Below are 27,209 nucleotides of genomic sequence, written 5' to 3'. Positions count from 1 at the left end.
TCTGGGCGGCCAAAGAACCGACGGCGTGTCGGGTAGCGGAGATGTCCTCCTCATGCTTCCCGAGGAGGACGCCCTGGTCCTCAACGGCGGTCTGGAACGGGCTGCCACTCGCTGAGTCCATCATGTGGTCAGATTGTTCTGTGATGGATATTGAAGAGAGAGGACTCAAATGCGAGGGCAAAATGACAGTCTTTAATCAAACAAAGGAAAGCCACAGGAAAATCCAACTAAGGAGTACAAAGATGAGAACCAAGGAAGACCCGAAGGCTGGGTTTAACAAACACAGGAAACCTCTGTGGCTGGAACGACCAGAAGGCTGGCGAGGTAGAGGCTTGACCGGGCTCAGGGGAGAGCCGGGGATCGGAGCTCGCAGAGCGGGGCGGTCGCGGCGTAGAACAGCAGGTAAGGTTCTGTGGGGTGCAATGGGTGAGCACAGAGATGTACAGGTAATGATAGCAGACAACTAACTTCACCCCGACTAGACAGGACAGGACAGGACGAGACCAACTGCTAACATGGACGCCAAAGGCAACGGCTTCATTCGGAAATAACAATCTGACAATGAGACACGGGAACGAGAGGGTAGAAGTAGCCCAAATAACGAGGCAAGATGAGAACCAGGTGGAGGGGAAATTATCTTAATGAGAAGTGAAGACAGCTGTGACACAGAAGCGAAGAGCGAGGGAGACAGGAGGGGATAAACCAGCAGGGGATAAACCAGCAGGGGGAGACAGAGAGAGAAAAAGAGAGAGATAGAGACAGGATCATGACAAGACCATGACACTGTTAAGGTAATCTCTTATATTTCATAACAATTTGCTAATGAATAATTTGCTAAAAAAAGTTTTCTTTGTGTGTATAGCTATTATGATTTCATTCAATGTCATGGTGTTTAAATGAGTTACTGGTAAAGTAGGTCTGTGATTACAAAATGTACAGTGTATAATACACTACTGATATAAGTTAACGTTATCTTACCTGCTATGTTTGTATATTATTTTTTTATTTATAAGCATAGCTATTCTGTGCATGATCCCTAACACAAGTTGAGAGTTGAGAATATATATATGTATTTTTTAAATTTTTAAATATTTTTCTGTCCATATTAGTTTCCTATCATGTTTAATTGTTTATCCTCATATTAATGGACTGGTTATGTGGTATATGGTGGCAAGGTCAAGACATTGTTCTCTAAACTGTAACACTTTTCTGTATACAGATTGAAACAACGATGAGCACAGAGGTGATTCAGTGGACAGTCCAAGATGTGGCTGATTGGTTGACTGCAAACTGTTTCCAGGATTTCGTCCCTACATTACAAGGTTGATTTCACAAAAATGCCCATTCTCTTTAACTGTGCATTATGCAGCAAACAAACATTTTCCCTAATTAAACAGATTCGACATATTGGACTATATCATCAAAATGATAAAAAATTTGAATTCACGTGTGGACTAAACAGTTGTGGCAAAATCAGCAAACATTTAAGTTACTATAGATTGCATATTTATCTCAAACATAGGGATATTCTTTCACTGGTCAGTGAAGAAGGGTTTGTGATAATGAGCACAGTAATGGAGGAACATATTGCTCCTCCCCGTTCAGGCAGATGACAGCAGGCTCTGGCCCCCTGGCGAACGGCGCCGACTCCTCCGCTCCCTCACAGACGGCAGCCGCCCCTCCACATCACGGGCGGCCGGCAGCGAGTATGCCCGCCCCCGGCAACTCACTCCGGCCAACCGCCTCAAGCGTCCATGGAGGCACACTTCCTCACCTGCTCGATGGCACCGCGAATTCACCACAGCAGCGAGTCCCTCCTTCTCCCGGGTTTCGGCACCACTGTAACAAAAAAACCTTCATAATCATCTGGAAGAAGGAGGCGGGAACTGGCGGACAATCAAATAAGGTTTTAATAATCAAAATAAAGACAAAACAGCACATCAGCCCCTCACGGACGACTGACGCGCACAAATAAAAACCAAACACAAACTAAAATCCAGGCCTGGTCCTCTCTCGTCCGTCACTGTTGTCGCTCTGGTTTTATATCCCTCCATCTCCTCCGTGGGACTCGAGACCAGTGGGTTGAGCAGGTGTCGCTCATTTCCAATCACTCCACCGGCCTCGCTCCTCGTTCCCACGTCTCTCGGCCCCACCCCACTCGTCACACATATGCTATACTTTGCCCACCTAGTTTTATGCAGGTCCAATCACAAATTTCTGGCCTTGCCCCTGCGTCCAGTGCCAGAAGTAGGGTGACCACCTCCTAATAAGCCCAAGGGGGACAAGGGGTATGTTTCTGAGGGACAATGTGGGACACTGCCCCCACCCCATGGGCAGACTCACTGATAGTGGTTTACCCATTTCTAGCACATACCACCTTACATGGTATATTAATAATGCCCTATTCCCCTAAACATGTGTAATTGCTGATTTACTGTATGCTTATGACAGAATCAACAAATGCAATTCCACTTACGATTTACTTTAGCTATTTAATTTTATTTATTTTTCATTACAATTTATTCACTTTAAGAATAAATTACTGCTCATATACAGCAGTTGTTTTTCTCTCTCATGTAATGTCTGGGAAGCCAGAATGCGCATGCGTCAACAGAAACGTTTTTTTTTTTTTTTTTTTTTTTTTTTTCAGCGAACCGTGCCATCCCTATTACCTCAATAATCAATCAATTACAGGCCTAAAACAATCATGCCCGATCAGACTGATATTAGTATACATCTCATCACACCGGCACCCGCGTCTAAATCAGTTGTATGGTCTGGTTTTCAGTCTCATACAGTTGCGTCAAGTATAAATGTCTCATCTGTTTCGGGAGGCGCAGTCAGCGGAGGCTCGCACCTCCCAACTCGAACCGGAGGCTCGCACCTTTTTTCTCAGATTTTGAAAAATCTTCGTGATCGACTTAAAATGCTTCCAAGATCGACTTGTCGACCACGATCGACGGGTTGGTGACTCCAGATATAGATGAGCGATCAACTTTTTTTGAGCAAGCATCGATTACGCGTGACACAGTCTCAATTTGTGGGACGCATGAATTGGGCTTCAAACGCTGTGCGCGCACGCGCTACGTGGGACGGGTGGTCACCCTAGTCAGAAGGCACATCCTCAGGCCACTCACAGTCTGGACACTAAATGTCTAATGCTTACTAAATTTTCACACTAGCAAGAACTTACTCAAATGGCACATATGAACTAAATATATTATCAATGGTCACAGTCTGTCTGACAGTCTTCCTGTGTATGTGGGTGTTTGTTAACCAGAATAAGCTGCAGTGTGAAAGACGTGGTATAAACCAGACCTAATCAGGTCAAGAGATACAGAAAAATTCCCACCATTAATGCACAGACTGGCAGCCATCTAGAGCACACAAAACAAGCGTGCTCAACACAATGTATATCTTTCTACTAGGGCCGGGACTCGATTAAAAAAATTAATCTAATTAATTAGAGGCTTTGTAATTAATTAATCGAAATTAATCGCATTTTAATCGCATATAAATATTTGACCTGAGAACAGTAATAAGTAATTTTTTTCACATGGATTTATAGTATACCATTGAATAATGACTGAATACATAAGCTTAAGCAACAAAATATTGTTTATTTTTGTTCAACCAAGTCTAGCAGACCAGTGCAATTTTTGCCATGAATTGTAGCAATAGCATATTTAGAAACAATTTAGAAATAGTACATTTCAGAAATTCAGGAAGCTTATAGGTGCTGGAACCTTCTGTAAAGTGTTTTTTAAGTAAAACACAATACTGTCAATTACATTCAGAACATTGGAAACACTGACTATTAGAAAACATCTCTCTGTTGCTTCAGAGGCCATAACATACTAAGTCCAACTCTCAATAACCTTGGCCAAAACAATAAAGAGTTCAACATAAACTGCCAGTTGCACCAACAAAATAATACATAATTCAACATAAAGTGAAAGTCCACGCTAGCTGCTATATGTTTTGGGTTTAGGTGATACTTGAGGCTCGATGTGCTGCTGCAGTGATATGCGAACGCTAGTTGGTGCTTCAGTATAATCGGTCCGGCGACACTCATCCAGTGAGAAACGTTGCGCGGTGCAAAAATAAGTTATTAAAAATGCGGAATTTTTTTTCCTGTAATTAATTAATCTTAGTTAACGCGTTATTTTTTGTGTAATTAATTAATCTCAATTAACGCGTTAAAGTCCCGGCCCTGCTTTCTACATTTCATTATGTATTGGTTGTCAGATGTTACTTATCTTTCTCTTCACAATACCCCACAAACTCTCTGTTAGATTCAGGTCAGGTGAGTTATCTGGCCAATCAAGCACAGTAATATCATGGTCAGCAAACCAATTGGAAGTTGTTTTGGCAGTTAGGCCAGGTGCTAAAGACCTGCTGGAAAAGGAAATCAGCATGTCCATAAAGCTTGTCAGCAGATGGAAGCATAAAGTGCTCTAAAATCTCCTGGTAGATGGCTGCATTGACTTCGGATTTGATAAAAGACAATGGACCAACACCAGCAGACATCACAGCAGCCAAATCATCTCTGACTTCAGAAACTTCACACTGAACTTTGGATTCTGTGCCTCTTCAGTCTTCCTCCAGACTCCAGACCTTGATGATTTCCAAATGAAAACGCTAAATTTACTTTCATCTGAAAAGGGGACTGTGTACCACTGAGTAACAGTCTAGTTCTTTTTCTACTTACCCCAGGCGAAATGTTTCTGACATTTTCTGGTTCAGGACTGTCTTGGTCCTAGGGATGTGACAGCTGTAGCCCTTTTCCTGAAGACGTCTGAGTGTGGAGACTCTTTATGTGCTGACTCTGGCTTCAGTTCACTCCATGTGAAGGTCTCCCAAGTTCTTGAATCAGCGTTTCCTGACAATCTTCCCAAGGCTGTGGTCATCCCTGTTCCTTGTGCACCTTTTCCTACCACACTTTTTCCTTTCAGACAACTTTCTATGAATATATTTTGATACAGCACTCTGTGAACAGCCAGCCCTTTCAGCAATGACCTCCTCGTGGAGGATGTTGATGATTGTGTTCTGGACAAGTCAGTATTCTTTCCCATAATTGTGTGTTCTAAACTAGCCCAAAAGGTACCCAGTATTTATATATACATTTTATTTGAGATACTGAATTTTTTATTTTCCTAAGCTGTAAGTCGTAACAAAAAAAAAATAAAAATAATTATATATATATATATATATATATATATATATATATATATATTGTGTGTGTGTGTGTGTGTGCAATTAATCTAGAGTATAAGAAAGTTTTATTTATTAAATTACAAAAAATAAAAACCTTTTCCATGACATTCTAATTTTTTGAGATGCACCAGTAAATGTTTGCTTTTAAAGGAATGTACCCATCCTCAGGCCATCCACCATGTGTATCTTCATCTGAACAGATTTGTGAGTCCAAACAGCTGATAAAAAGATCACAGTATTCACATGTAAGCATCCACCGAAGGATTAAACATGAGTCATTTTTCCATTATAGTTACATAATAACATAGAGAAATGTGAACAGATCAAGCAAAACTTTACAAGTGTCCAAAACAGTCCTAAAAAAATATGTTGGGGATTTTGATGTCATAGGACTACAAAAGATGGACGTTTTCACTTGAGAAAGCTTTAATATAAAATGCCTTAGTGACTGATTTGTTTCTTACAAGATGTTAACTAATGGACTGGAGTCATGTGGATTACTTGTGGATTATTACAATGTTTTTATCAGCTATTTGGACTCTTATCCTGATGGCACCCATTCACTGCAGAGGATCCATTGGTGAGCAAGTGATATAATGCTATATTTCTTCAAATCTGTTCTGATAACTTTGCATTACATACAGACAAATGTAGTAAAAAATGTAGCACAATTTGCTTGTCAAACGTACGTATGAAGTACAGGCTGCTCAACTTCCTTTCATAGAATACAGCTGCTGGATCAGAGATCTTCACATCGTGTATGGCTGTATTTTCTACTTGTCCATCATATTCATTTTCAATTTAGCAATCCTAATCACAGTGTCCAGACAGATCTTTAAGCTAGGAGGACGTGTGGGCAACAGTCATGACAAGATGCCAGTTTGGAGGATGCTGGCACAGTTTTGGGCCTCATGTGTCTGGTGGGTATAACATTCAGCTCTAGTTATAGGCCTATCAACTACCCGAAACTGATCCTGATCTGCATCTTAAACACAATGCAAGGTAAGTTTACTAGGTTTACAAGAGAGAAAATTTGGGTTAATGACATACCAGAGTGTTCATGATGAATCCCATGGCATTTTCTTAGAAATGCCCAGTACTTTTAATATTAAATGTTAGTTTCAAATGGTTTTTCAATCCAAGTTCAAATTGAATGGCACTAAAATGTCATGTGGCGTAACCATTAGGTTACATCTTACATCACCGCTTAAATAGACGTGAATGTACAAATTAACATTTTACAATGTAAAATTCTTTTAATCTTTACAAATTTAATTAATTATCAAGTCATGAATGTGATAAGTCTTTGGAGGGTCTTCCATAATTTCCAGTTTGATTTTTTCCACATGTTGGTTGTACCACATGATCTTGTTTGTCAAATATTAATAAGACGCTTTGCTAAAATATTACACCAAATCATTTAATGTTATCTTTTCCAGAATTTCAATATTTTAATGAGGCTTTTTCATCATTATTATGCTCCATGGCTTTGCATTCGCCCCAAAAATACCAAATTAATTGTAATACTCGTCATAAAAGAGGTGTGTTCAAGTCATGATCGTCATGACATTGACTCTGGAAGATAAAGTGATGTGATTTTTCATGGTGGTTTGTTCTGGTCAGGTGAAATATAAGTCACATTACAATGATACGCCATTATGTGAAACTAGCATTTTTTCTGCTACCAAGACAGTTAGGGTCAAAACGGGTTATTATGAAGTCACGACACTAGTACAGGAGGATGTGAAATACAACAAGTTGTGATCTTCGTTTCCCTGTTATTAAGAAGAAGTAAAAGACGTAGAAGAATACAGCTACATAAAGATTACAGAAAAGAGGAATGGAAACGTTTTGGTGGACTGAAGCATCATGTATGTTTGTTTACATGGTTTTACATCTTTATGTGGATGTGTGTTACAGCGAGGAAAAACAGAGCGCTAACACCTCATTCCAAATCTAAATCCACTCTGGACAGCTCCATATAAGGTCCTCTCATTCATTTTTCTTACTAAAACCTTTTACAAGAAGACATCTTCCAGCTGACCCAGAGAAATACACCTGGGTTAATGAAAATGACTCTTATAAAACAGCCAAACAAACAATGGCACATTTGAAATCTTTCATTGTGAGCTGTTCGGTTTAACTTTTTTGCAAGAGTTCTTCCTTTGGTAATAACAGTGAATCATAGAAAGAAGAAAAAAACAACTTCCTCTTTGTAAAACCTTATCTATTATCTAAAAAATCTAATCTCAAACCTACGTATCATATTTAACCAAAATATTCAAAGTTGTGATTTGTAAATAAATATGGTAAACGCACATATATATTATGGTGTTTTTGAAATTTATAATAACTGTATAAGAAATCTATAAATCTGAGATGTATGTTTGAGCGGACCTATTGAAAGGCATTCCACTAATGCCATTTATATACAGTATGTACATTTAAATTTTATTGCATTTTTTAAATGTAATTAGTTATTCATTTAGAAATGTCTGGGTTCTTTTCACCAATACACCACATATGTTCCGTGATGGTAATTTAGTACATATGCCTCGAGTTAAATGTGTCATGGTTCTTTATGAAGTGATGATAAAACTAAGCTTTGTCAGACAGGAAACCACAGCAATCACATGAGACCTGCCTTTCAGACTGGTTGAACAGAGGCTACACACACTAGAGAAACAAAGCATTGAAAAAGGGAGAAATGAGAGGCTTTTGCTGTGTTGTTCTTTGGATATTTCCAATCTTTTCTTCGACAATAGCACCTACAAAACGTGAGTATGAATATGCTGTGCATCTGTACATTTCACCTCTAAAAAATATAATAATCATGTAATTTTAACTTGATTAATGTTTATATAAATCTGCAAATAACTGTAGTGATAAAGGCTTGGATTGAATAATTGATTGCAATGGTATTGACCTCCCATGATATGACATGTTTGCAGGTGAGTTTTGTTATATGGTTCCAGCGAACTGTCAGACAGAACAGAATGTTCCATTGTGAGTTTCGTTATCTTATTTATCTTGTAACAACCCAGCTAACAATATATGTTCTAAGAGCATCTTGTTAACTGCCAAGTAGCTTGGTCAACATTAAACATTAAGAGAAGGTTCCGTTTATCATTTCGCAAATATTATGGGAAAGTTACTTTTGAATGCTAATACTTGTGACATATTAGAAATGTATAAATAACGTTTTGAGAATAATATTAAACACCAAATAACTTTGAAAAGAATGTTCTGTTAACATTATTGGGAGAGGATCTTGCCAAAGTTTTGAGAACATTCCATGTTAGCTAGAAAAAATTATAAAATGTAATAAATGTATAAAATGGACAAGTAGGTTTGCTGTCAGGTAATATTTTATAATGTTTAGAAGTATAAAATGTATGTATTTATTAACAGGTGTATTGAAGAGAAAATGAAAAACTGTGAGAAAGAAAAAGGTCGAGTGTTTTTACCAAAATATTTCTCAACCCGAATTTCCTCAGAGGTAAGATTAAATTGCAGATGACAAAACGACTAGATATTTACTGAACCAATATGTAGACAAAGTCAGTGTTTGAATATTATTATGATCTATACATACTAGAAAAAGTTATTCTATGAAAGTTATTCTATATATTCCAAAATATTATTTATTGCCATCTTATGGTAAATCACTTGTTATATTCCTCAATTGTAAGTCGCTTTGGAAAGCAGCATCTGCCAATTGAATAATTGCAAATGTAAAAGTTATATTAGGTTTAAGACAGTGGTTCCTGTCTGATTGACATTGACTGACAAAAAAAAAAAAGCCATAAAGCAAGAAACAAACATCAAGTGTCAGCAACATGATCAGCAGCACAAGAAGATCAGTTAGATCACACGCTGAAATGTGTCTTCACTTTGTTATCAGGAAACAGTTGATACAGAGAGAGGATATAAAATCCACATCTCAGGCGAGGCATTACAGAGAAGCAGAAATGGACAGGGGGATCCAAATTTATTTGTCTCTCTTCTCAATGAGACTTTCTTCAGGGTCAACAGCAGTTTAAACACCAAGGTATACTGAATTACTGTATGTCTGTCCCTTAAAGACTTGTTTGTGTCTAATTAGAAATGATTTTATCTACTTTGGGCAACATCTGCATTTCATAACCCAGTGGTTTCTTCTTTGAATAATTTGTCATTGTGCTGTAGACACAGAAGGGAAATGACTCAAGTAAGCCAGACACAATATTGCACGGGCAAACTGTGTTAGGAGTGTGGCTTGGTAAGAATGAAGTTCAGAACCTTTCTCAGCCTGTTCAGATCAGATTCATAGACACCAAACAGGTGAGATGATTTCATTTCACACTATAATGCCAATGTAAAAACACACTGTGGCCCTTGTGGAGCCTTGTGGGCTGTGCACTTGCAAATGTATTCTTCTGTAAATGAGTGCTTTTATTACTGCAGAGTCAAAATGGAACCTGTGTCTACTGGCATCTTCAAGACAATGGCAAAGGTCTGTATGATTTTCAAACCATCAAAAATAAATCTCTATAAGTAAACTAAAACAACTGTTCAATTCTCTATAATCTAGGTCATTTTCAGATGGTGTGTTGATTTTTCATTTGAAATTGTTAATGCTATATAACAAAATAACTTTCGCATCTCAGGCCCAAAGTACCAGGATGTATTCAGACTGTCCATACAGACACAGTCATCACAGTTCTTAAAGGGGACATTAAAATGCAGTTTCAGATTTGTATTAAATGTTTCTCAAAGTTAGTTTATAAATGTGAAAAAAGTTTTTTTCTATCAAAAAAAATTGGTCACTGAAAAAAACAAGGGGCGTTACCTCTTGTAGAAATAGATATGAATGCCCACTGCTGTAACTTCATCGCATGTTCTGTGTTTTGATAGTCAAGATGGCAAGCGCCGTGTTAATATCAGTTCCTCAAAATAGCAACACGCCAACAATGTGCCTGAACACACCACTTGTTTCCTGAGAACGACCTATACATTTTGTAACCGTCATAAAATGAGTCATATTAATGTGAATAAATAACAGTTCTCATTTGAATAGATCAGTGGTTCCCAACCTTTTTCAACTTTCGGCCCACACAACCAAACACATATGTTACCAAACACAAAAATCCCCCCCCCCCCCCCCCCCCATTGTTTGGTTAATAACTTAGTACTCAGAAGCTACATTGTTTTTATTGAATGAACTGGCAAGGAACAGAAAATAACTCGGGCTGGCATCGCTTGGCACAACTGCTGTTGTTCTGTAGCATATGCAGCAAAAATATCTAAGACATAACGCAGTTTATTCTTAAACCAATCAGTGAGCTCGAATAGTGGAAGCACAGTTATAGTTTAATATTTATTTATTCTTATTTAATTATATATATATATATATATATATATATATATATATATATATATATATATATATATATATATATATATATATATTAAATGTAATTATGTTATATTGTTCAAAACCACTGGAATAGATGTTTCTGGATCAACTTTTTGTTTTAGTGTATGTATTTGTGTCTGTTTGTCAGGTAACTGGAGGACAGACGGCTGTAATACTACCATCGACAACGGAGACTTTGTATGCAGCTGTAATCATCTGAGCTTTTTTGCAGTGCTCATTGTAAGTGCATTTGTCATGTGATGCTCTTCAGTCACCTTTTTTTACTTTAAAGTGTTCACTTTCAAAGGGGTCATTTCTTAGTTATCTGATAATGTTAGCAAAGGTGCACTTTTAATGTTAGTATGATTTTCACATATCAAATGTTTACAGTAACAGGACATTTTCTACCCTGGTTTTAGCCCTCTGATTGTAAGGGGCATGTTCCCTGTGAGACTAATCGTGGATTGTTTTGACTGTAGATCTACTTCTATTCTGTTGCATGAAAGGTTGCAGTGATTAGCACTGTAACAAATGACAGGAAGTTGAGCTCATACATGCGGTGAACATATCATTACAAACAGAGATGTATGGTAACGAAGTAGAACTACTTCACTACTGTACTTGAGTACTAAAAGGCGGTATCTGTACTTTACTAGAGTATTATTTTTCCCCCTACTTCCACTTTTACTTCAGTACATATTTTCGATGAGTTTAATACTTTTACTCCGTTATTTTTGTTATGTGCTGCATCGTTACTCGTTACCCACATTACCACTGCCAGAACTGTAGATGGCAGGTTTGATGAAGCTGGCACATCATTGAGCGAATCAAGCGATTAAGAAGACTGCGCGTGCTGACTGAACTGCTGTGAAGAGAGAAATGAACACCGAGCCGAGCCAGATAATGACTCGTTCACGAGGCAAGAACCGGTTGCATCGGTTTCTAGATCACCAGTAGTTCTTTCTGACAGTTCGATTCAATAAACCGGTTGAAGAAAACAGTTCACCGGTTCTTTTGCGCTCGACGTAATGACGTCATTGGCGATGATTGCAAACCTTCGGTTTACCTGGGCTCATAACATTAGCACAGAATCAGTTCCGAATCAATCACCAAAAGAATCAGTTCGGTCCAGCGCTCTGTGTGTTGGTCTGCTTCACGCTGAATCACACATGGGCAGTATCATCAGCTCTTCGGTTCTCGAATCGGACACGAATTCGTAAACGGTTCTTGACTCGTGAACGAGTCAGTCTTTTGTTCATTATCTGGCTTGGCTCGGTGTTCATCTTCAGTTCTCTCTTCACATCAGTTCAGTCAGTGTACTGTTTGAGTACATGAATTACTCCGGGATATTGGCTTGTTTTAACTAGGAGGGAGTGTCAGCCACATTAAAAAAGTTAAAACGATTCAGTTCGATTTGGTGGACTGTTTCAAAAAGATCCGGTTACATCTAATGATTCGTTCACGAACCGGATATCACAAACTGCTTTGTTTTGAACTGTCTAACAACAGATACGGAAGAGAAGACAATGCTGAGTAAAGTCGTAGTTTTTGCTATTTTTTATATTTAACTTACCCTCTGATGTCACATGGACTACTTTGAAGATGTTTTTCTTACCTTTCTGGACATGGACAGTATACTGTACACACAGCTTCAATGGAGGGACTGAGAGCTCTCAGACTAAATCTAAAATATCTTAAACTGTGTTCCAAAGATAAACGGAGGTCTTACATGTTTGAAACAACATGAGGGTAAGTTATTAATGACATAATTTTGCAAATTGGGCGAAATAACCCTTTAATCTGTTTTTTGTTTACAAAAAGTTACAGTCTAAGGAATTGTGATTGTCCTTTAGGTTAATCATTTGAAATAGTAAAAACAATATGTTCAAACTTTTAAATACTTTCTTTAATAGCTACATAACACAATACTTGTACTTTTACTTTCAGTACTTGAGTAGTAAATTTTACAAAAAATGTTGAATACTTTAGTACTTCTACTTAAGTGTGGTGCTTAAAGAGCACTTCAACTTCTACTCAAGTCACTTTTTTGATAGAACACTTGTACTTTTACTCAAGTATGGGTCTCTAGTACTTTATACATCTCTGATTACAAATCAAGCTTTGCACATTCAAAAATGCTTTCATCATAACAGTGCCAAATTAGTGCAAACAGTGCAAAATTATGTAAATAATATTAATAGTGTAGTGTAGACTGTCACTGTATATGAACTCCTGCTGCATGATTGACAGCTCTGGCGATTATAAAGGGAGCATTCACTGAATGTTTTGTGTATGTAATTTAATCACAATTTAAATAACAGATTATTAACATGCTTATAAGAGAAGTTATGTGTTGTTTGTCACTGGCTTGATTTACTGATGCATAAACAGATATTGAGACAAAGAGCATCTGACTGAACACGTTACATATGAGAAATAATAACTGATCGCAGATAAGGCATTAGAACAAACACGTACTTAAATGTTGTGGTATTATTGTCAGGTCCATATCTAACGGGGCCATTGCTAGTGAAAGGTGGTGACGGTTTTAGGGGCCCACTGCTGAAAGGGAGATTTAAACTGATCTAAACTAAAATGATTTAAACTGACTGGCCAAGGCCAGCCTAAAAAGTCATTTAAGACAGTTGATGGGCCACTGCTTTGTGTCGTCACAAAATCTTGTCAATTGCATCTGTTTTTAAGCTTTGCCAATTTAAATATTCAAAAGAGTTTAAACCACTGAAGCAGCAAACGGAAAATAACTGAGTACTTGTGCCAAAGAGTCGGATCAGACAGCGTGCATTATCTGAACCAAGTTCTTCTCCTTGTGTCCTCTTTCAAAAGTGTCAGTTATGTCTTAAGTGAATGTAAACAGTTGAGAAAGAATTTGGATGTTTATCATTATATAGGATGCATTGTTTCTTAAAGTGACTGCATCTAATTTACTTCCTGCTGTCGCTGTCCTTAATGTTAATCCAATAATTAAATGTGAGAAAATCACTCACTGCTCTTTACTGAATTACTTTACTGAATTGTATTTTTAACAAGACGTAATAATGTGAACTTGATCTCAATAAAAGCTTTTTAGGACTAACAAGGAAGTTTTGAGCTCTGACGTTCAGAGGATGTTTTATAGTACAATGACCTATTATGTAAATAATTAAAGTAAAATTAGATTTCTGGATTCATGACCCCTTTGAATAAAACTGGTCTGTTTAGCTGTACTCATTTGAATCTCCTCTTCTGTCCTCAATGTTTCTGAAAGAATCCTGAAATTCCTTCAGCGTCCCATATTGACGCTCTCAACTACATTTCATATGTTGGCTCTGCCATTTCAATAGCATTTACAGCGCTAATGATTGCTATTTTTTTGTGCCAGAGGTAAGCTTTTAAATCAGATTTCTCATACATTTTCAGAATGAGATGTTCTGAGTTGTTCTGGTCTAAACTGATAATATCTCTCACCATTCTCCCCACAGGAGGAAGCAATGTGAACATTCAGTCATCATTCATGTGCAGCTCTCAGGCTCCCTTCTCTTGTTGCACATCTCGTTTTTGTGCAGCGTGTGGTTTTCAGGCCACACAGACCTTTCAGTGTGTCAAGCTCTAGGACTTCTTCTACACTGGTGTCTTTTAGCCACCTTCACTTGGACAGCCATCGAGGGCTTCCACATTTACCTGCTGGTGGTGCGGGTCTTCAATATCTACATCAAGAGATACATGCTTAAACTAAGTCTTGTGGGATGGGGTGAGTTCAAAATCACATTTTTTGTATCGCCAGTACTATTTCTACATTACTCATTTAGGGCCCTATTGTGGAAAACACGGCTGTGATTATGAAATTCCAGTCATAAAAATAATTATTTACCATTTAACACACAATGTCATAAAATTTGAACAAATTTGGATGAATAAATCAAAAGTCGGGCTGTACATTTCATCAGATTATGATATTAAGGACTAGGGTCTGTGAATAGTAAATCTCAAAAAGACTATTTAAAGGGTCATGAAACCCCTTGTTTCACTTTTAAGGCTTATTTCGCTGCATTAATATAAGCCTTTTTGTTTGCGTCAAGGAGCTGTAAAAATGGTTACACTCACTAAATGCATGAATCAAACTCTTACAAAAGCAAAAACAAACACTCTCCTTCAATCCATGAATGTTTCTCAGTAAATGTACGCAATCTTACAGTTTGATAATTGTTGCCATGTTGGATGGATGATTTCCGGCCCATAAACTCACAGAAACCTGTCCACTCCAACAACAACAACAACAAAAATGGCCAAAACTTTAGCTGACATATCACAGTTGAAAATCAAGTGTGATAAGAGCATTTTAATGCATTTTAGAGCATTTTAAAACTAAATAATAACAACAAAATAATATAAATAGGCCTATAATGTTAGCTAAATTTAAACAGATCAGACCAGGGCAAATAGCCTATACATTAAAGAGGATCACCAAACATGAGTAAAATATGCAGGCAGTCCATTTCAAAATGGCAATCAAGAAATTATAAGATACCCTCGAAACAACACATGCACCATTTTCAGTCTCAAAAAAGTGCAAGCTAATTTCACATTCGTTCATGCACACACCATGACCATCAAAAAATGGTAATTCATACTGTGCAATAATCCGACCATTAAAAGAAAACAAAAAAAAAAACATAATGTGCTTATCTTCGTGTCACTCCATCACTTTACACAGAACAAAAAAAATATCAAGTTACGAGTTTGAAAAATGAAAGAAGATAGTATTTTCTTATTTTTCTGTTTTCTTTATTAAATAAAAATAAATAATCTGAAGATATCCTTATTAGCATCCTGTTTGCTACTACCTCAATTCAAATTTAATTCAAATTCTGGAATCAGAGTGGACTGTAAAAGGCAAACTCAACTCGATCCTGAATAGCGTACCAATAAACAACTTCATGGAGGAACACAAGGGCAAACTGACCTTTAAATAACAATTACATTTGTATTAAACATGTATCATAAGCTTGTTTTATTGTATTAATAGGTGTACCCACCATTACGGTGATAATATGCGGTGTGACTAAAGTGTATGGCAGATATACCTTTTACATGGGTGAAGAAAACTCAACAATCACACCTCTGTAAGATCAATCTATTCAAACAGCACTGCAGTTTTACTTTCTCCATCATCTCTCAGGCGTATAACAGGAGTGTTTTCATTGGCTTCTTCTCCTTTAGATGCTGGATAAGCACACAGATAGTGAGCTACATTACAGTCAACGGTTATCTCGGGCTGGTGATGCTCTTTAACATGGTTATACTGGGGGTGGTGCTGGTTAAGATGCACAAGGTGAGATCCCAAACTCTTCAGATTAAAGACCATCGGAGGAGGGCATGGAAGGAATGGGTGTCTCTCCTGGGGCTCAGCTGTGTTCTGGGGGTGCCCTGGGTACTGGCTTTCTCCACCTACGGCCCCTTGAGTCTCCCTGCGCTCTATGTCTTCACCATTCTCAACAGTTTACAGGGTAAGAAACTGTCACAGTGTTAGTTGAAACTGAAGCAGGTGTAAATTAGGTACAATCATACATAACTGTCACTCATTAATACTTGCTTGTCCCATCGCTTTTTTAAAGCAAGAAAATGTTGAATGCTGGGTTGTTTCAGCCATACTTTAGTTTAAATATGGACTAACACAAGTACATATTTGGGTTAACAATTTGATGTAACATTTTAACCCACCAGCCAGGCAGGAAGCAGTTTTGGCCCAGATCTGGCCCACATACAGCCCACATGGATTTCACACAGACCAGATGTGGGCCGGATCTGGGCCAGCACTATGTTGCTGTCTGGGAGCTGGGTTAGTCTATATTTGATGACCAAAAGTTGGATTGAAACAACCCAGTTTTTTTTTAGTATGGCATTACAACACAGTGTTTTGATTGCTTTATTAATACATTAAATGGCAAAACTTTAAAATAAACTTCTAGATTGTTGTTTAGCAGTCCCTACCAATAAGTGATAAAAGTAGCTGCAAGCCTTTTACAAAATACACATATTTATAAAAAGTACTTAAATAATTTGAAAATGTAGCTGTTCAATGGTTGCCTCTTTTTGTGTAGGCCAAATTTAGAGGGAAAATGTGTGCTTTTTTTCTGGCTTTTTCTTGTTGTGTTTTTTTTTATGCTTTGGGTCATACATTTTACAAATAGCTACATTTATTGCTAGCTAGCCAAAAACATAAAAATAGATGTTGAGGTAGCTAACACAGCTCAAATCACCTCCTGCTGTTGCCACCTGCTGGTCAAAACATTGCAATACAATTAAAACTCTGATTATTCATAATAACATATTTTACAGAACAACTGCAAATGTGTTCATGAAAATCTAACCTACAAAATGCATTGAAAAATCTCCAAATATATTAGACCGGTTGAAAATGTATTCTACAAGTAACTAATCAGACCCGAGATCCGATTAAACCAGACCAAATCAGCTAAAATTTCAACAAGCGCCACTGACTCGAACCAAAAGATTATGTTTCTGCCGTTTATAAACATCCAGTACAATCATTACACATAGTGAGTTTAAGAGAGTGGTCTATGCTAAAAATGAATCCCCTTTTCTTTAAAACTAAAACAGAAGCAACTTGGGCATCACTAGGCTACTACTATTTTTACTATACCTTGTGTTTGCCTCACCGATGTTAGTTTACTCTCCTTTTATTGTTTTTGTCGATCTCTTTTGCTTCTTCTGCATTCAGTTGATTCTCCCGTTTTTCCCGCTGGTAAAGCACGATCATAAGTGTGTTATTTTCGCTTTTTGACACACTAAACTACATTAAATTAGATTATTATCGTATCTTCAGAGGCGGCAGCCAGTGAGCGCGAGGATTGGATTCTCGACACAAGAGATATATTAAAACACTTCATGTAAAACTATTATAAGGAGCCTACAGTAGGCTATTCCTGTCATGTGAGTGTGAACCATTCAGATGACTTCATAAAATTATTGCGTAATGTGTAAACCATGTTTAAATTTAGAATTGTCAGTTATTATTATTATGAAATAGGTTATTTTATTGATCAAAATGTGATATGTTGCTGTGTCTGTGCTATTAAAGGCCTGTGGTGTAGTTTAGGCTTCAGAATCTCTCAGTGCGAACTGGTCTAACCAGTCTTGACCGCTTTGTTCCAGATAGGCTACATGTTGTTTCTTTACAGTCATATGTAAGTGTTGGTTTTTCTCGGATGTCACAGTTTTAAAGTTCAGAGCATCGTGACACCAGGGAAATTATGGTTTCGGATCTTTTCCACAGCATGACAGGAAGACAAATAAATGAGATCATTTAATTTCCTCAATATTTGCACAAACTGTAACATTGTGTCTGCAAAGATCAAACATTCAACCCTGTTAGCAATTGTAAGAAAACATATTTGACAAATATCTTTCTTCAGTTTATAATACTAAGTGACAGTTTAATTTGGTCTAAATCTGCAGTCCAGTTTTTATTAATTTTATTAGATTTTTCATGTTTAATTTTCATTTTTATAAAGTTATAATCATATATATCAGGGTGCACATGTAACACATGTTAATATAAAACTGTATTCTCGCTAGTATTATTAGTTTGACCTTGTGAGTTGTGCAAAAAACATTGAATTTTTTGATAATTAAGCATGTCCTTTGGCTGACCATTTGTAAAAACAAAAAAACAATTGACTTGATTTTTTTTTCTTTTTGATTTTAATGCATATTTAAGTTCCAGTTGTTTATTTATTTGATTTGAGTCTGGTTTTGGCCCTAAATTTGCTATGTGAAGCAAAAGCTCTTGATTAAAAAATTATATTTTCTGAAATTAATACTGTTCATTTCATCGCCTAGGTCTCCTTATTTTCTTGTGGTTTTTGACTCTCACATGTCAAACACGGAAGGTGGACTACAGCTCATCAAAAGGCACCATTCAGGTCAGCTTCAACAGTAATGATGAAATTGTGACCACAAGATAACCAACAGTTGTTCAGTCCCATCACACAGTGGAGTTTAAAGGTGGATCCTCCATTCTACACCAAATCTTCACTCTAGTGCTTTTTTTATTTTACTCATTTGGAGCTTTGTGATTTTCTAATTGGGGTCTGCAGAGCCCCTGGGGACTGCAATGTAATCTGCATACAGTATTATTGGGTGGAAATATTTATTTCTAAATGTGTTGATCTGTACGTTGTAATTAAAACTAATCATATTTAGTGTAATGATAAAAGTAAATACATTTATTTAGTTAACAATTTTTGTAATTTTTTTTTTATTACACATATACAGTAAATGGAGCTTTATACAATATATTGCTTAATATTTTTGGAAGTTTGCCATATCTGGGAGTGTTTGCTGTTAAACGAAAGCCTCTGTTCAATTAAAGTATAACTTTAATGATATATAAGTCAACCTGTTTGGGATCACTTAATGTTCAGAAAGCACAAACCATGACAAAAAACGTCCTTATTAATTTTTCTCTCTCTCGATTTTTCTTTTTTTTTTATCCACGATGTAATAAACATATATTTAGAACATTATACCAAAAACACAAATAAGAAAGACAGACATTTACTTTAAAAATTTTATGAAAATACCAATGTGAGGAAAATTGAGATACAAAATTTTTTATCAATGGTAATATTACAAAAAGTATAAAAAGAAAGTGCACAAAAACTTCTTTACAGCATTAATTGTACAGACAGCTTTGAATAAATAGCATAAGTTAAAAAATGACAAATTAATGTAATGAAATGATCAGCTAAGTCTCTGGTAAGGCACATTGACTGAGAATGTGCCACATTAATAGTTGAATTTTTTTTCCCTGAAATTTATCGACATCTTGTATTTGCTCTCATGCATTTTAAGAACAAGAGCTTGAAGTCAACAGTAATGCGGACTCAAAGTATTGCTGGTGAATAAAAACAAACATTCATTCAAATAATACACTGAAATACAACCAAAATCTTGAACCTCCAAATCCAATTGCAAACTCCATAATAATATTGAACTTCAGAGCCAAAAAAATACAATACAATACAAAAGGCTGCAGTCAATACATCAAGGCTGAAAGACTGTACAATTTCATATTAGATTACCTTTAGTGTACAATATTGAAACATGGAAAAGCGTGGTAAAAACACAGTGTAAAGCCTGGTCAGAAGTTCATCAATCAGTACTATCCCTTACTCTCTGTATTATAACGCTCTCATACAACAATAAAATAAAATACAAACACCACCAAGAGTCATAAAACTGATCATGCCTACAAATACATTATGCATGCTCTCATATGCCATTGTGTAAATGATAACCGTTTAAATACTCTGAGATAACGTAGTTTTTGCATCGTGCTTTTAAAAAGATTTACAAACCCGTAACCGTTTTTTAAATATTGAGCAACATCTTTATGCCAAACCAGAAGGAAAACGAGATTTTACAAGCACATGTCCATATCATAGACCACAGCTGAGGTGAATTCACATTGTGAATATTGTGCCCAAGAATCCTAGTCAGAAAATGCATGCGTGTGATATAACTTGAATCAGAGCAGAAGACTGCAAGGCTGAGTAAAATATTATGTTTGCTTAAAAGTACACCCATCTCATTAATGCCTTGGCTGTAAAGTTAGATACAGCACTTTACATTATTCATCTGTAACCCGTCAAACTAAATGCCAAATAGAAGTCGTTTGGTGCACTGGTATGGAAAATAAGATTATATTTACAAAACACTGGTAACTCCAAAAAAAAAAACATTACAGTAATAATAAAAAATTGATTACATTAAATTTCCTAACTCAGACCTATAAATATGTCCTAATGTCCAATTTTATTTTCCTTTTCTGTTATATAAAAAAAAGGTAAAAAAATTACATTTTACAAAATAGTCATAAAAAAAATACAAAAGCAAGGGGAAACAACTCATACGCAGTAATCTAACAAAGGGAAGATATCAGAGTCTACCACTGGAGACAAAGCTATGAGGGCCTCAACGAGACAGATTGGAGAGGGTTTTATTTGGATCACCATGCCTCCTTCAGGTCCTCTGGAAGAGGGGAAGGATGTGTTTGTGAGATCTGAGAGTCTGAGGAGGATGCCAGAGCTGGACGCTTCTTATTACAGCAGGGCTTGAAGAGACGAGGATCGATGATCACCTCACCGAAACGCCCTTTGTAGACGATCCCACAGCACACCTTTTTCCTGAAAATGAATAGAAGTGTTATTTTTCAGCTCAACAATTAGCACATCTCTTAATTTGTGAAAAGAAGGAAAGGAATACCTCTTCCAGTAGGACAGGTCGAGAAAGGAGAAGCCCAGTGGGTTTGGACGCCTCTGCTTGGTCTCGATGTCTGACCCGTCGTCAGACTGATTACTGTGGCTGGGAGACTGAGAGGGAGACATACTGGATGTGGTGCTGTGGGCATCTGAATCTGTAAAGACATGACAGCAAACATTAACATGCCATCTGCAAAAGCTAACTATTTTACTGTAAAATTACATTTAATGTCTCAGATTTCAGTTTTTCCACAGAGTATAGTAAGGGAACTTATGAAGCATAGCATTGTTAGTTTTTTACCAATTAAAGTTACAACCTTTTATAAAAATACAAAAAATAAAAACACTCATACATGTTGCATATTTGTTGTTATTCAAATGTCTTAAGTTTTTCTTTTAGTACTTTACCCTATAGTAAATGAAAATGCAACTGAAATATAAAATAATAATAAAAAAAACTATACACACGTTTTTATAATTCTATTATATTTCAGTTGCATCTCATTTCTGTTAAATAATTAAAACTTAAAAGAAAAATAGACAAAAAAAAAAAATTATATATGTGTGTGTGTGTGTGTTCAATTAATAAATCTTCAAAATTAAAGTTCCCACAACAGTTTAAATTTTTATATACATCGATAGATAGATAGATAGATAGATAGATAGATAGATAGATAGATAGATAGATATAAATTATTTAAAAGAAAACTCACTTTGTCTTTTGAATTTATGAATCTTTTTCAGTTTACTTTTCTTCTTTCCATCACTATTTTTGACTTTCTTGGGTTTGGTCAGCTTGAAGCCAGGTCCTGCCCTTGCATCCACCACCTTGGTAGGGGGGATAAATAAAATATTATTCTCACAATGGTTGATTAAGTAAATGGATGATTCCATTAGAAACAACATAACCGTCTCTTACATGGTTCCAGTTTTTCTTTGATCCATGTGGTAATTTCTTCCAGCGTTTTACCAGCAGCACACAAGCATTGCAGATGTCTCCAACCCGATCCTCTGATAGACTACCAAACATATCACAACATGAAAAACTAAAAATTAATTAGCTAGGACAGAACTGATTACTCAGATTAAGAAATAAAAATATAAACACATTTTGCTGAAATATTATGACCCATTATCAAATAATAATAATTTAATGGAATTTCAGACTTTTTGGAACCTCAGTCTCAATTGGATTATACAGAATTGTATTATTTCATTCTAAGAGGATTCTCGGTTGATCTCATTAGGCTCTAAATTGTGACAGAAATTCCACCAGCATTCCGTCTGGAATTTCTGGAAAACGAGTGGTGTCAGGGGAAAACACTCACCCGAAGCAGAGTCTGAAGTTCTCCTCATATCTGCTGCTGTCCGTGAACCGAGAACTGGACGACTTGGTTTTGCAAATACAACAGCCTTCGTTGCTGCGGTAAATCTTGGATTTATGGAAGCCGAACATCTTGACGGGCTCTAGACATGAATGGAGAGCGTCATTAAAACATATCTCCTGCACGTTTTGAGAGTGGATTCAAGAGTGCAGACACAGGAATATATCTCTTGCACTTGACAATTTCACTGGGTTCATTAATTTGTAATAGAAGTTAGGCAAAAATCCCGGATTATAAGCGTGCGTCTGGAAGCGTGTGCGCGCTTGCTTTGAATCTGCAAGCGTCTGCGGCAATGACCTAGTTCTTATGTTTGACAAAAGCCTTTCGCTAAAGTCACCTTTAACACATGACCGTAGACTTGAGAGGAAAAAACATCACAACAGTTGCATGTGTGCACTAAAACGGTTAATTTGGAAACCATAGAAATTCTAATAATGGAATTTGTACAAATATTGGGAACCACTACTGAACAGGAATTGCATCTATTCTAGTGGATACACCAATTATCATTATTATTATTTTTTTTTTCAATCTTTATTGGATTCTTGAATGATCTAGAATCTTGAATGATCATTTGGTTGCATTCGATTCGAATTTTGATCATTCCTTCGGGAACTGTTGGTGTCAGCAGAAAGCAGTTGTAAAATCGAAAGTACAATTAAATAGGCGCCTCTTGTCAAAGTTTAAGACACGGGAAAGCCCAAAGGCATGTTTGGAAGACAAATATTCAGGTAATAATACTTTCAAAAACGCCTCTTAGACGATCTGTATGCATAACATAAGACACGCCGCGCGCTTGATACATCAATGAACGACTGAAAACCCACATCAAGCGTGTCACAAGCCACTCATTCACTCCATAAACTACAAAATCACTATTCAGATAAAATATGCCTTATACGACACATTGTGTTTCCCGGTTTATTTTGTATCCGTTCATATGCTCTATGTTTGTATCTCTGGAAACCGAAATGAAAAATGTTAATTGCGCGTAGGTGAACTGTCGTAAATTAACATTTTCACCCGTTCTTAAATCAAACGTTTGGCGAAGTTGTTTCTAAACAACACATGAAGGGTTTCTCGGTTAAAATAGGGGTTGAACGCTACCGTCTCGCTCGTCTAAACTTCCACACAGAACGAGAGCGCCAAAACGCGCGTCCCAGTAACAATAACAGCTAGCCCGTTAGCACGCGACCATGCCACGCTCCACATCCACGCGCGCAAAGCCCCATTGTTGATGTAAATAACCACGCTGTAAAACCACTAACATCAAACACACAACACGCTACACACCCAAGGACTGACAGTATGTACAATTAAAATGAAATGCTACATTCGTACTGCTAGTTCGTAACAATAACAAAAGGCTTACCGTCAGAAACTTTGAATTCCGTCCGTTTTACTCGTCTGTACTGCGCATGCCTTACTACGGCCAGACTCTGATGAATGGTGGGGGCGGGGCCTACGCACAAACATTGAGTAAAGGGGTTTGTCGGAGGAAGACCATATAAGGAACGTAGACGCCAAGTTTAAACGTTATTTCAACCAATCACTGCACTCCACTCTTTTGACATATAAGAATGTTGCATCCGGGGAAGTACAGATTAGAACAGTCCCGTCCCGCACGTATTGTTATTGTTCTCACTGGAATGTGAGTGATTGGATCCATTTCCCAAAATATTGTCGCTTGAATGCTTCAAATACGCTACCTTTGTTTTTAATTAGCATTATGCTTCATGCCATTAAATTGTCGAACGCTCCAAAATGTGCTAATAATATGTCTGTACGTTCTTTTATTATGACTGAGTTAGTGAAACGCAGTCGCCTTTTTGTAAGCGATACGTAACAATACTCTCTATAGTTAAATGTAATATACTTTTTTGTACGCGATATTAGCCTTAAAATGGGTCCATGAAACATAAGATGTTCATGCAATTAATTTTGAAAAAAAGAAAACATTTCCCATATTGTTTAAGTTTAAGATCGGAAATGTTTATGAATAATTAAGATTCTATTTAGGTTTTCACACATATTTTCCTAAATTTTAATCACCTTTCTGTGTTCACTGCTTCACTTAGTTATATTTTACATAAAAAATTTCAGAAGTCACATGCCCCTTTAGAAATCTAAATATATATATATATATATATATATATATATATATATATATATATATATATATATATATATATATATATATAAAACATGAATTGATATGGTTATTAAACAATAAAGCTTGATACATAGGGAGGAAAATGCTGTTGAAATAAGTCATTAAACATGCAAATAATTAATTCAAATGCTTAAATTAATAACTGATTGTACTGCAATTCCATTTTCGGACTGATTCTGCTCTTGAAAGTCCAGACTGAAGCATAATCATATTGAATTGCCACCTTTAATACATTCTATACACTGTACACAGTTGTTTGATATTTAACACTACATTACACTGCTTTTGTCTATAAATGTATCAAGAGATAAAACACAAGAAAAAACAACTCCCAGAATGCTCATGCCAGCTGTGTTTGAAGAGGTACCAGAACAGTCATGATGAAATTGGCACATGAATATCAGCCTTTAATGTGCTTCTCCCAGTTACATCCTACAAATTATGCTACACTCTTAAACAGGTAAATGATATTTCATCAAGATTCAATAACAACATTTTGGAGCTGTAAATATTGCATAGCAGAAACAGAGGGGAAGCTGGGGTTAACTAAGGACAGGGACACAAACACAGCAACTGTGCCGCAAATTAATTCTACTCCAGATATGGCATTGTAGTTGGCCACAGTCGAGACCTGAGGGCTGAAGAGATGAGGAATGTTATGGTACTTAGAAAGGATTGAAGAAACGTTATAACGTTATCCGTTCTGCACTGATTGTTTTTAGTTTTTACAGTCCATCTCGTAAAATATGCTCGAGTGTCACTTTCATGAGTCATATCTTTGATTTTAGGGGATCACAATAAGCTCAAGAAGACAGTTCACCCTTTTTTTCCTTTGTGGAAAGCATAAGAGGATATTTAGATGAAAGATGATTTGTGGCTGCCATTCACTTTCATTGTATGGGGGGAAAAAAGAAAGAAAAAAGTGGGTTTGATGAAGTAAATGATGACCTACTTGTACACTACCAATCAAAAGTTTGTAATAATTACATATTTTATGGTTTTGAAACAAATTTCTTATGCTCACCATTTATTTGATCAAAAATACAGTAAAAACATTAATATTGTAAAACATTCTTACAATATAAAAAACTGTTTTCTTAGTCATTGTTAAAAAAAAATTTAAAGTAATTTATTCTTGTGATCCAAAAGCTGAATATTCAGTAGTCATTAATTCACTGTCACATGATCTTTCTGAAATCATTCTAATATGCTGATTTTGTGCTCAATTATTTTTGGTTTTCAATTATAAAAATGGTTCTTATTATCAATGTTGGGAATTTTTTTTTGCTGCTTAATATTTTTGTGGAAACCTTTTTTTTTGTATAGGATTCTTTGATGAATATAACGTTTATAAGAAAAAAAAAATGTGACACTGAAAACTAATTTAACTAATGACTGCTGTAATTTCAGCTCTGCCATCACAGGAATAAATTACATTTTTAAAATTAATTAAAATAGACTAAATAGATGAGCATAAGAGACTTCTTTTAAAAACATTAAAAAAACTTAATTAGTTTAAACTTTTGACTGGCAGTGTAATTTTTGGGTGAACTGTCCCTTTAAACTGATTTGCATTTAGAGAGAAATGACACAAGTCCCTGGCATTGTTTACCATTGTTCTCATCTTTCCTTTCTTTAAGTAAAAATATGAATTCCCCACAAGTTGTACTTATAAAGCATACTTCTACATCATTTGCTTCAAACTCTGCATTGTGACAGTATGGATTAGATTAGAGCACAGAGCAAGCAACCTGACACATATCAAAATAACACTGTTCTTCTCTGAAAATATAATAGCGGTTTTTCTTACATGTCTTCCTTTTAAATATAGCCATTCTCAGCAGTCCACAACACCAACGAAAAATATTGAGCTTTCAATAAAACGCTATAGCACAGGAGGGGGTTTTCACCTTTCATGAAAAATATGGATCAAAATTGAAGACATATTTGAATGTCAGTAACGTTGTTGATAAAAATCATGACACGTCTGAAAAGGCTCATTGCACTTAATATATGGCAAACATGACATTAGCTTTAACCTAAGCCAGGTTTAGTCCTTTTGTTCAAGTCTCTCCATGTAAAAAAAAGTTAGTCCATGGTCCCGCTGATCTGTGTTAGTTCTATATTCGGATGACATTATATCCCAATCCCTTTGACAAGAGAGGCCTCCAGAGTGATATTGAATTCCTGCAGAGTCTGTAGCACTCGAATCAGAGAGTTCACCAGAGAATGGTCCTTTAAGAGCGCCATGTCCTCATACATCTGTGCTGTGATTGGACACTCGGCAAGAAGCGCAATCCAGTGGTGCAACAGGTGATCTCTGCAAGCAGAAACATATGTGACTGTTAGATATGACAAAAGAGTACAAATGTATGGCGATTCTCTTTTAAGTGGTTTTGAAAAATTCTGAATCAGTTTTTTGCCTCACTGTCCTTACACAGAAAACTTTCAGTTTCACTCAAAGCATTCTCAGATACTGAAAAAACTTTTCCTTTATTGCTTGTAATGGGTTTTAATCTCCTACACTATTTTATATTTGCTTGTATGTTTTGAAGCTATACTTAGTTAACAATTCTTAAAGGGATAGTTCACCCAAAAATGAAAATTTGATGTTTATCTGCTTACCACCAGAGCATCCAAGATATAGGTGACTTTGTTTCTTCAGTAGAACACAAATAGAGATTTTTTTAAAACAAACTGTTACAGTCTGTCAGTCTTATAATGGAAGTGGATGGGAATTACGGCTAAAACAC

The 27,209-nt window shown here is 36.3% G+C and overlaps 3 protein-coding genes across 8 annotated transcripts in view; 1 reads left to right on the top strand and 2 right to left on the bottom strand.

Moving 5' to 3' along the window:
- The first annotated feature begins 1,211 nt into the window (after positions 1-1,211).
- Positions 1,212-19,048, top strand: LOC113106496 (adhesion G protein-coupled receptor G3-like). 3 transcript variants are annotated; one of them, XM_026268476.1, is made up of 13 exons: positions 1,212-1,322; positions 7,834-7,994; positions 8,169-8,223; positions 8,629-8,716; positions 9,122-9,268; positions 9,406-9,540; positions 9,664-9,712; positions 10,764-10,855; positions 13,881-13,996; positions 14,095-14,363; positions 15,639-15,735; positions 15,833-16,119; positions 18,476-19,048. In XM_026268476.1, exons 2-13 carry the CDS (start codon positions 7,925-7,927, stop codon positions 18,598-18,600), a joined length of 1,530 nt encoding a protein of 509 aa, XP_026124261.1. In that variant the 5' UTR covers positions 1,212-1,322; positions 7,834-7,924; the 3' UTR covers positions 18,601-19,048. The 3 variants fall into 3 exon arrangements, with proteins under 3 accessions (XP_026124261.1, XP_026124260.1, XP_026124262.1); XM_026268475.1 differs by having other exon boundaries at positions 7,830-7,994; XM_026268477.1 differs by lacking the exon at positions 1,212-1,322 and adding an exon at positions 7,072-7,088.
- A 184-nt stretch (positions 19,049-19,232) lies between these two features.
- Positions 19,233-23,786, bottom strand: LOC113106497 (SIN3-HDAC complex-associated factor-like). 2 transcript variants are annotated; one of them, XM_026268479.1, is made up of 6 exons: positions 23,656-23,786; positions 22,227-22,365; positions 21,818-21,917; positions 21,612-21,726; positions 20,903-21,053; positions 19,233-20,823 (listed from the first exon to the last, which is right to left on the bottom strand). In XM_026268479.1, exons 2-6 carry the CDS (start codon positions 22,352-22,354, stop codon positions 20,646-20,648), a joined length of 672 nt encoding a protein of 223 aa, XP_026124264.1. In that variant the 5' UTR covers positions 22,355-22,365; positions 23,656-23,786; the 3' UTR covers positions 19,233-20,645. The 2 variants fall into 2 exon arrangements, with proteins under 2 accessions (XP_026124264.1, XP_026124265.1); XM_026268480.1 differs by lacking the exon at positions 23,656-23,786 and adding an exon at positions 23,391-23,601.
- A 2,647-nt stretch (positions 23,787-26,433) lies between these two features.
- LOC113106494 (DENN domain-containing protein 5A-like) overlaps positions 26,434-27,209 on the bottom strand; it is a 52,472-nt gene continuing 51,696 nt past the window's right edge. For all 3 annotated transcript variants that reach the window (XM_026268474.1, XM_026268472.1, XM_026268473.1), the window contains one exon: positions 26,434-26,776. In XM_026268474.1, the coding sequence (XP_026124259.1) occupies positions 26,593-26,776 (184 nt within the window). In that variant the 3' untranslated portion in view covers positions 26,434-26,592. The remainder of the gene's footprint in view (positions 26,777-27,209) is intronic.

Source organism: Carassius auratus, chromosome 7 (genome assembly GCF_003368295.1).
Source record: "Carassius auratus strain Wakin chromosome 7, ASM336829v1, whole genome shotgun sequence".
Lineage (NCBI taxonomy): Eukaryota > Metazoa > Chordata > Actinopteri > Cypriniformes > Cyprinidae > Carassius > Carassius auratus.
The sequence above is the reverse complement of the archived record's forward strand: the minus strand, read 5'-3'. Positions and strand labels throughout refer to the sequence as shown.